Source organism: Entelurus aequoreus, linkage group LG27 (assembly GCF_033978785.1).
Source record: "Entelurus aequoreus isolate RoL-2023_Sb linkage group LG27, RoL_Eaeq_v1.1, whole genome shotgun sequence".
Lineage (NCBI taxonomy): Eukaryota > Metazoa > Chordata > Actinopteri > Syngnathiformes > Syngnathidae > Entelurus > Entelurus aequoreus.
In genome coordinates this window covers 33,954,044-33,963,821 of record NC_084757.1, presented here as the reverse complement: position 1 = coordinate 33,963,821, position 9,778 = coordinate 33,954,044, and the positions used below count along the sequence as shown (strand labels likewise).

The 9,778-nt window shown below is 38.1% G+C and overlaps 1 protein-coding gene across 1 annotated transcript in view; it reads right to left on the bottom strand.

Annotated features, from left to right (window-relative positions):
- LOC133644804 (protein WWC3-like) overlaps window positions 1-9,778 on the bottom strand; it is a 107,580-nt gene that overhangs the window by 16,921 nt on the left and 80,881 nt on the right. The window contains 3 exon segments of the mRNA XM_062039550.1: window positions 3,968-4,054; window positions 4,137-4,217; window positions 4,296-4,416. Of these exon segments, the coding sequence (XP_061895534.1) occupies window positions 3,968-4,054; window positions 4,137-4,217; window positions 4,296-4,416 (289 nt within the window).

Sequence of the window (9,778 nt, the reverse complement as noted above, 5' to 3'; positions counted from 1 at the left end):
ATTTTCAAAATGGGGTCCCAGGGACCCCATCAAGTCATGAAAATGGGGTCCCACAGTATATTTTTGGGGTCCCACTTATTTGTAAGCGTTTTGAAAACAAATGACAAATGTATGCATTATCCTGTTATATCTCACATTCTATATTGTGTTTTGGAAAAAGGTTGTCATAAACGTTACTTAATTCATTTTTAAAAAATAATAAAAAAGAAAACAAATGTGTATGCATATGTAAATGTATTCAGTTATAAACATTCATTCACTTTCTTCTTTCCTTTATGGATCTGAACTTTGGTAGTTTTTTCTATGTTTTTATTGAATAAGTTGTAGGTGTATTTATTTCAGTATAAAAGTGTAAAAAGTGTTTTGCTTGGGTCATGAAATGATGATAATGGTGTGCCAGGGCATACATACATTTTATATTTAAATCTCTGGAGTCTACATCAACTTCACATCTATTCCTCATTTCTAAATGTTTAAGTTTTTTTTATGTTTTTTTTTTGTTTGTTTGTTTTCCGCCCTTTTTTGTCAAACAAAACTATGTTTTTAATGGCAAACACACAAAATATGCAAAATCTTCCACCAAAAATATTTGTCAAAGTGGAATATTTGATGTGAAGTAATCGGAACCTTTGATAGGTCAATAATTCATAACAACATTGATTTTGATTCAATATTATGTTTTGAGCAATGACAGTTTGAAAGAAAAAAAAACAGCTTTGTTTTATTAGTCAACATTGCAACTTTTTCTAAATTACATTTCACCTTTAAGCTTTTTTATTTCACTTCTGTTATGTTTTTGTTTATTTTAATAGTATTTTTAGAATGTGCCGTGGGCCTTTAAAACATTAGCTGTGGGCCGCAAATGGCCTTCGGGGCACACTTTTGACACCCCTGCTATAGATAAAAATTAAATCTGATAAATCTATGGATAAAAAGCAGAGCCTGGCGACGCATGCGCATTTATCATAACTCTCTCTGCTTCAGTAAACAATGACGGTGATGACGTCACTGTCAGCGATGCTAACTTGTCAGCCACTTCTCCAAGAGACTCCTTTTGAACACTCCTCGCACATTAACACTTCAAAAGGCAAACAATTTCCCCCCGTTTTTTGACCTGCAATGTATGTTTTTGGGGTGGAGGAGTCTGCTCGGGTGCTGGTTAGCTTGAAGCTAACAGCTAAGAGTCTGCTCGGGTGCTGGTTAGCTTGAAGCTAACAGCTAACCTGTCCCCATCCTCGAACGATGTGGAACCATCGGGAGATAAAAGTGAAGTTTCCATGGACTCACAAAAACTAAAATAACTAATTTATTGGAGTTAAAAATGTTGACTTTACACTCACCTTAGTGTTTGCCATGAAGTCTTTATTTTGACAGCCCCTCGCGGTAAACTTGTCCGAGTGCAAACTGAGGCAGTATTTGTCATTGATAAAACTTTTGGCGAATCAGAATAAAAACGCAGTAAACGGGGACGGAAATTTGACCCGTCAAATATAAACAAAACAAAACACTGGCGGAAAGCGATAATCGATACAATAAAAAAACAAACAAGCAAACCGGGTGTCTTTTCTGTCTCTCCACTCCCTTTACCATGAATTGATTAACGTGGACCCCGACTTAAACAAGTTGAAAAACTTATTGGGGTGTTACCATTTAGTGGTCAATTGTACGGAATATGTACTGTACTGTGCAATCTACTAATAAAAGTTTCAATCAATCCCTCACTCTCTCTGTCTCTGCCCCTCCCTCACGAATGCTGCTGCGTGCGCACACCTTCACAATTTGTTTTGTTTTTAACCCCTTCTTAACCCTGAACGTCATACTTGCCAACCCTCCCGTTTTTAGCGGGAGACTCCCGGTATTCAGCGCCTCTCCCGATAACCTCCCGGCAGAAATGTTCTCCCGACAAACTCCCGGTATTCAGCCGGAGCTGGAGGCCACGCCCCCTCCAGCTCAATGCGGACCTGAGTGGGGACAGCCTGTTCTCACGTCCGCTTTCCCACAATATAAACAGCTTGCCTGCCCAATGACGTCATAACATCTACGGCTTTTAGAGAGTAGAGTGCACAACTGCGCACACAACAAGGAGAAGAAGCAGAAGAACGAGGAAGTTACAGACATGGCGACGCCGTCGACGAGCAAGATGAAGAAATACGCTTGCAAGTTCCAAAACGAATGGAAACAAGAATTTCAGTTCATCCAGGACAGTTCGAAGGGGAAGGGGTACGTAATTATGTTGCCTGTACATTTTGTAAAACAGACTTCTCCATTGAACACGGTGGCCCAGTCATGAACGGAGGAGAAGTTAAACAGGACAATACTGCCATCTACTGGATAGCCCCCGGAACACTGAAATTCAAGTATTTATTTTATTTATATGTATAATAAAATAAATATATATACATATATATATAGCTAGAATTCACTGAAAGTCAAGTATTTCATACATATATATATATACACTACCGTTCAAAAGTTTGGGGTCACCCAAACAATTTTGTGGAATAGCCTTCATTTCCAAGAACAAGAATAGACTGTCGAGTTTCAGATGAAAGTTGTCTTTTTCTGGCCATTTTGAGCGTTTAATTGACCCCACAAATGTGCTGCTCCAGAAACTCAATCTGCTCAAAGGAAGGTCAGTTTTGTAGCTTCTGTAAGGAGCTAAACTGTTTTCAGATGTGTGAACATGATTGCACAAGGGTTTTCTAATCATCAATTAGCCTTCTGAGCCAATGAGCAAACACATTGTACCATTAGAACACTGGAGTGATAGTTGCTGGAAATGGGCCTCTATACACCTATGTAGATATTGCACCAAAAACCAGACATTTGCAGCTAGAATAGTCATTTACCACATTAGCAATGTATATAAATAATAATGATAAATGGGTTATACTTGTATAGCGCTTTTCTACCTTCAAGGTACTCAAAGCGCTTTGACAGTATTTCCACATTTACCCATTCACACACACATTCACACACTGATGGAGGGAGCTGCCATGCAAGGCGCTAACCAGCAGCCATCAGAGGCAAAGGGTGAAGTGTCTTGCCCAAGGACACAACGGACGTGACTAGGAAGGTAGAAGGTGGGGATTGAACCCCAGTAACCAGCAACCCTCCGATTGCTGGCACAGCCACTCTACCCACTTCGCCACGCCGTCCCGTATAGAGTGTATATCTTTACAGTTAAGACTAGTTTAAAGTTATCTTCATTGAAAAGTACAGTGCTTTTCCTTCAAAAATAAGGACATTTCAATGTGACCCCAAACTTTTGAACGGTAGTGTATATATATATATATATATATATATTTATGAAATACTTGAGTTGGTGAAATCTAGCTGTAAATATACTCCCCTATTAACCACGCCCTTAACCACGGTATCGGATGTCTCAAGGTTGGCAAGTATGCTGAACGTACATTGAAAATACATGCAACCCTAACTCAAAATGCCGGACATTTGAGGCATTTAAGAAACTCCGACCGGACAGCTCCGCAAGAGGACATGTCCGGGGAAAAGAGGACGTATGGTCAGTCTAAATAAACAAGCTCAACCTGGAAGTCCCTAAATGGAAGAACTGTTTACATATCCGTCCAACTAAATACTTACATTCAGGAGGGCAGAATAGTAGGAGAAACTGATACAAATAAACAAATTAACCCTAATAGAATCACAATTGAAATGTGGGTGGTTGATGAGCCTTTTGTGTGCTCTGTCTAAGGTCGTTCAGGAATGTGGTTTTATGTTGACATCTGTCTGTGGTTTCTTACTGTATTTATCATCAGTATCGTTATTAATTCTACCTGTGGGGAGAAAAACTACATTTGATGTTTGCTAGACAATTCATGTCATTTAAATCAATGTTTGAAAAAAAAAAAAAAAAGTTGCATGAAGATGGTCTAAAAGCATATTTTTAAAACGGATTGTACAAAAAAAACCAGCAGGTCTGTCAGGACAAGCGCTCACTCACACTTTGTGTCCGTCCCTCACGGCGGACCTGCTGAGGTTCTTCAGCTGGAGCAGATGCAGACGCAGAGACTGCGAGGCCGACTCCCACCTGGACAGACGTGCGGGAGGGACAAGGTGAGGTTAGGTCCTCCTCGGCCAGGATGGACGCCCACAAGCTTACTGGGACTCACAGCAGGCCCAGTTGGATCTGCGGGGGCTCGTTGGGGATGGTCTGCTCCTTGGTGAAGGACATGTCCTCGGACTCCTCCGCCCTGTTGGGACGACAACGCAGCAAGAAATGAGGTCTGGCTTCGTGTTGCTCGCTCACAGGCGGAGTGGACGCCGCTCACTTCCTGCCCCACGCCTCGAACACGCCGCTGTCGGTCGCCAGGGCGTCCTCGGACACGCCTGCGGAGACCCTCCTGGTCCTCCTGCTGCTTCTGTTGGCGCTGTTTCCCCGCAGAGTCACTCCTGCACACCAGAATGCAGGTGGTGCAAACGTGAATGGACAAACGTGTTGATATGATGTCTGTATTTCAATAGATAGATGGATGTTTACATTGCTTTTGTATGTTAATGGGCAACCATGTTAATATTATGTGTGTATTTGAATGGATAGACAGATGTTTTCACTGTTTGTGCACGTGAATGGACAAACATGTTAACATTATGTGTGTATTTGAATGGATAGACAGATGTTTTCATTGTGTGCGTACGTGGTGACATGTATTTGAACGGATAGACAAATGTTTTCATCGTTTGTGTACGTGAATGGACAAACATGTTAACATTATGTATGTATTTGAATGATAAACAGATGTTTTAATTGTGTGCGTACGTGAATGGACAAACATGTTGACATGTATTTGAATGGATAGACAGATGTTTTCATCGTTTGTGTACGTGAATGGACAAACATTTTAACATTATGTATGTATTTGAATGATAAACAGATGTTTTCATTGTTTGTGTACGTGAATGGACAAACATGTTGACACTATGTGTGTATTTGAATGGATAGACAAATGTTTTTATTGTTTGTGAACGTGAATGGACACGCATGTTAACATTTTGTGTGTATTTGAATGGATAAAACAGATGTTTTAATTGTGTGCGTACGTGAATGGAAAACATGTTGACATGTATTTGAATGGATAGACAGATGTTTTCATTGTTTGTGTACGTGAATGGACAAACATGTTAACATTATGTGTGTATTTGAATGATAAAACAGATGTTCTCATTGTTTGTGTACGTGAATGGACAAACATGTTAACCTTATGTGTGTATTTGAATGGATAAGCTAGATGTCTTCATTGTGTGTGTACGTAAATGGACAAACACGTTAACAATATGTGTGTATTTGAATGGATAGACAGATGTTTTCATTGTTTGTGTACATGAATGGACAACCATGTTACCATGTGTGCATTTGAATGGATAGACAGATGTTTACATTGTTTGTGTACGTGAATGGACAAACATGTTGACACTAAATGTGTATTTGAATAGATAGACAAATGTTTTTGTTGTTTGTGAACGTGAATGGACACACATGTTAACATTATGTGTGTATTTGAATGGATAAAACAGATGTTTTAATTGTGTGCGTACGTGAATGGAAAACATGTTGACATGTATTTGAATGGATAGACAGATGTTTTCATTGTTTGTGTACGTGAATGGACAAACATGTTAACATTATGTGTGTATTTGAATGATAAAACAGATGTTCTCATTGTTTGTGTACGTGAATGGACAAACATGTTAACCTTATGTGTGTATTTGAATGGATAAGATAGATGTCTTCATTGTGTGTGTACGTAAATGGACAAACATGTTAACAATATGTGTGTATTTGAATGAATAGACAGATGTTTTCATTGTTTGTGTACATGAATGGACAAACATGTTACCATGTGTGCATTTGAATGGATAGACAGATGTTTACATTGTTTGTGTACGTGAATGGACAAACATGTTGACACTACGTGTGTATTTGAATGGATAGACAAATGTTTTTATTGTTTGTGAACGTGAATGGACACACATGTTAACATTATGTGTGTATTTGAATGGATAAAACAGATGTTTTAATTGTGTGCGTACGTGAATGGAAAACATGTTGACATGTATTTGAATGGATAGACAGATGTTTTCATTGTTTGTGTACGTGAATGGACAAACATGTTAACATTATGTGTGTATTTGAATGATAAAACAGATGTTCTCATTGTTTGTGTACGTGAATGGACAAACATGTTAACCTTAGGCAAGGCAAGGCAAGGCAAGGCAACTTTATTTGTATAGCGCTTTTCATACACAAGGCAGACTCAAAGTGCTTCACAGACAACAAAGTGAAATGAAAGAAAATAAAAGCAAAATTAAAATGCAGACAATAAAAATAAAAACAGTGCAGACGTTAAAAGTTAAAAGATTAAAAGATTTAGCTGAAAGCTAAGGTGAACATAAAAGTCTTCAGTCTAGTTTTAAAAGTAGTGAGAGTTGGGGAGAGTCTGACATCTTCGGGAAGTTTATTCCAGCTATTTGTTGCATAGTGACTGAATGATGATCTCCCTTGATTTGAGTTTACTCTTGGAACCGCTAACAGATTGGTCTCAGAAGATCTTAGTGATCTAGAGGGCGTATATAGTGGGAGCATATCAGTGATATACTTGGGCCCTAGACCATGTAGTGATTTATATGTGAGCAGGAGGATTTTGAAATCTATTCTCTGATGTACAGGGAGCCAATGTAAGGATTTAAGAATTGGTGTAATGTGCTCACATTTTTTGGTCTTTGTTAGAACTCTAGCAGCAGCGTTCTGAACAAGCTGTAGCTGCCTGACAGTTTTTTTGGGAAGACCTGCAAGGAGACCATTACAATAGTCTAGCCTACTGGTAATAAAGGCATGTACAAGTTTTTCTAAGTCTTGAGCTGACATGAGCCCTCTAAGTCTTTTTACATTTTTGAGGTGATAGTAGGCCGATTTTGTTACTGATTTGATGTGACTGTCGAAATGTAAATCAGAATCTAAAATAACCCCAAGATTTCTGGCTTTATTTGAGGTTTTCAGGGACAGTGATTGAAGGTGTTGGATGACTTTAAACCTTTCTTTTTTAGCACCAAAAACAATTATCTCAGTTTTATCTTCATTTAGTTGTAGGAAATTTTGGCACATCCAGTGTTTGACTTGCTCAATGCACTGGCACAGAAGATCTATGGGGCGATAGTCATTTGGTGATAGCGCTACATAGATTTGGGTGTCATCGGCATAGCAATGATGGTCAATGTTATTATTTTGCATGATTTGTCCTAGTGGGAGCATATAGATGTTAAATAAAGTCGGCCCCAAGATTGAACCTTGGGGGACTCCACACGTTACGTTGGTTGGTTCTGATACAAAGTCACCAATGGAAACAAAATAGTTCCTATCTTGTAGATATGACTTGAACCAGCTTAAAACTGTGCCTGAGATCCCCACCCAGTTTTCCAACCTGTCCAAAAGTATTGAGTGGTCGACAGTGTCAAATGCAGCACTGAGGTCCAAAAGCATTAATACTGAAGTTTTGCCAGAGTCTGTGTTTAGACGGATGTCATTTATAACTTTAAGAAGGGCCGTCTCTGTGCTATGAAGAGGTCGAAATCCTGACTGGAAGTTGTTGTGGCAGCCAGTAGAAGCCAAGAAGTGATTTAGTTGTTGGAGGACAACTTTCTCAATTATTTTACTTATGAATGGTAGATTTGAAATTGGTCTGTAGTTGTTGATAACAGAGGCATCTAGGCTCTGCTTTTTTAGAAGAGGTTTAATGACTGCAGTTTTGAAAGCCTTCGGGAAATTGCCCGATTTAATAGAATTATTAACTATTTGCAAGATGTCTGTTGATAGGCAGTCAAAAACATTCTTAAAGAAGTTGGTAGGTAAAACATCAAGGCAGCAGGTGGATGACTTTAGAGCTGTCACCGTTTCCACTAGAGTTTTAGAGTCTATGGCATTAAAGCTTGCCATCATTGCTGTGTTACTTTTGCCTAAATGGGGTGGTGATCCAACTTTTTTACTTGAGATATTGATGGTGCGTCTGATGCCTTCAATTTTATCAGTATAAAAGAATGCAAAGTCATTGCATTTCTGCGTGGAATGGAGTTCGGCTGGTATTTGTGTTGGGGGTTTAGTCAGTCTGTCAACGATTGTGAATAGGGTTTTGGCCTTATTTGTGTTGCTGTTTATGATATTGGAGAAGAATGTTTCTCTAGCACTTTTTAAGACTAAATTGTAGGCCTGGAGGCTCTCTTTATAGATGTCATGGTGAATATGAAGTTTTGTATTCCGCCAGATTCGTTCAGCCTTCCTTATGTGTGTATTTGAATGGATAGACAGATGTTTTCATTGTTTGTGTACATGAATGGACAAACATGTTACCATGTGTGCATTTGAATGGATAGACAGATGTTTACATTGTTTGTGTACGTGAATGGACAAACATGTTGACACTATGTGTGTATTTGAATGGATAGACAAATGTTTTTATTGTTTGTGAACGTGAATGGACACACATGTTAACATTATGTGTGTATTTGAATGGATAAAACAGATGTTTTAATTGTGTGCGTACGTGAATGGAAAACATGTTGACATGTATTTGAATGGATAGACAGATGTTTTCATTTGTTTGTGTACGTGAATGGACAAACATGTTAACCTTATGTGTGTATTTGAATGGATAGGATAGATGTCTTCATTGTGTGTGTACGTACATGGACAAACATGTTAACAATATGTGTGTATTTGAATGGATAGACAGATGTTTTCATTGTTTGTGTACATGAATGGACAAACATGTTACCATGTGTGCATTTGAATGGATAGACAGATGTTTACATTGTTTGTGTACGTGAATGGACAAACATGTTGACACTATGTGTGTATTTGAATGGATAGACAAATGTTTTTATTGTTTGTGAACGTGAATGGACACACATGTTAACATTATGTGTGTATTTGAATGGATAAAACAGATGTTTTAATTGTGTGCGTACGTGAATGGAAAACATGTTGACATGTATTTGAATGGATAGACAGATGTTTTCATTGTTTGTGTACGTGAATGGACAAACATGTTAACATTATGTGTGTATTTGAATGGATAAGATAGATGTCTTCATTGTGTGTGTACGTAAATGGACAAACATGTTAACAATATGTGTGTATTTGAATGGATAGACAGATGTTTTCATTGTTTGTGTACATGAATGGACAAACATGTTACCATGTGTGCATTTGAATGGACAGACAGATGTTTACATTGTTTGTGTACGTGAATGGACAAACATGTTAACAATTATGTGTGTATTTGAATGATAAAACAGATGTTCTCATTGTTTGTGTACGTGAATGGACACACATGTTAACCTTATGTGTGTATTTGAATGGATAAGATAGATGTCTTCATTGTGTGTGTACGTAAATGGACAAACACGTTAACAATATGTGTGTATTTGAATGGATAGACAGATGTTTTCATTGTTTGTGTACATGAATGGACAAACATGTTACCATGTGTGCATTTGAATGGATGGACAGATGTTTACATTGTTTGTGTACGTGAATAGACAAACATGTTAACAATTATGTGTGTATTTGAATGATAAAACAGATGTTCTCATTGTTTGTGTACGTGAATGGACACACATGTTAACCTTATGTGTGTATTTGAATGGATAAGATAGATGTCTTCATTGTGTGTGTACGTAAATGGACACACGTGTTAACCATATGTGTGTATTTGAATGGATAGACAGATGTTTTCATTGTTTGTGTACATGAATGGACAAA